Source organism: Trichinella spiralis (assembly GCF_000181795.1).
Source record: "Trichinella spiralis strain ISS 195 chromosome Unknown Scfld6013, whole genome shotgun sequence".
Classification (NCBI taxonomy): domain Eukaryota; kingdom Metazoa; phylum Nematoda; class Enoplea; order Trichinellida; family Trichinellidae; genus Trichinella; species Trichinella spiralis.
In genome coordinates this window covers 1-724 of record NW_003532952.1, presented here as the reverse complement: position 1 = coordinate 724, position 724 = coordinate 1, and the positions used below count along the sequence as shown (strand labels likewise).

General features: G+C 53.2%; 1 protein-coding gene across 1 annotated transcript; it reads left to right on the top strand.

Annotated features, from left to right (window-relative positions):
* The first annotated feature begins 78 nt into the window (after positions 1–78).
* Positions 79–568, top strand: Tsp_15560 (conserved hypothetical protein). Its single transcript, XM_003366436.1, has 2 exons — positions 79–192; positions 239–568. Exons 1-2 carry the CDS (start codon positions 79–81, stop codon positions 566–568), a joined length of 444 nt encoding a protein of 147 aa, XP_003366484.1.
* Positions 569–724: the final 156 nt, after the last annotated feature.

The following is a 724-nucleotide window of genomic DNA, read 5'->3' as shown; positions in this document are numbered from 1 at the left end:
GAAACCCGCGCTTTTCCCTTTGGGGCGGATTTGGGGGAAACCGGTCGAAAATGCCACCAGGGAAGGGGCAAACAAGTTATGCAAATAGCTTCAAACGCCCGGCCGATTCTGCATCGGATGAAGGAGCGGCAGTCAAATATACCGGGGGAAAGTGGAAAAAGTTGGAAACGGTCGAATCGAACAACGGGTGACGTTGATGACGGTGATTTGGGTGAAAATTTTTTTCGGCGAATTTCAGCCGAGGGCGTTGGGAAAAGCCGATCGAGAAGCCCTTTGCGCCGGAACACCATTTCAAGCGGTAAAAAGTGAACCCCCACTGGGAAGGCGAAGATTACACAACGCGCTGCTTTTGCGGAATGACTCACAACGACGAGTTCATGGTCCAGTGCGACAAGTGCGAGGTGTGGCAGCACTGCGACTGCGTCGGTTTGGAAATGTCCCGCATACCGGAAAATTATCTCTGCGAGCTGTGCGATCCGAGGACGTTGCCTTTGAGTTTGGAAGAAGCGAAATTGATACAGATGAAGAAATTGAAGCAACGTGCTCGGAATCGAACTCGCAAAGGTAGCGGCGGCGGCGGGAGCTGGGGCTGTCGTGGGCGACCGAAAAGGGAAAACGACTCTGCCGAACTCAGCTTGGACCAGTGGCTCGATTCCCTCACTGATACGCAGGGTGCGAAAAAGATACTGGACTTGCTGCCGTCTGAAAGTTTGTGCAAGGCGAT

What these genes read in the sequence shown, in the direction of transcription:
- Tsp_15560 (XM_003366436.1), top strand. Translation starts at nt 79, where the DNA reads ATGCAAATAGCTTCAAACGCCCGGCCGATTCTGCATCGGATGAAGGAG. An exon ending in CGAATCGAACAACGGGTGAC is followed by an intron (nt 193 to 238) that starts GTTGATGACGGT and finishes GGCGAATTTCAG; the next exon opens with CCGAGGGCGTTGGGAAAAGC.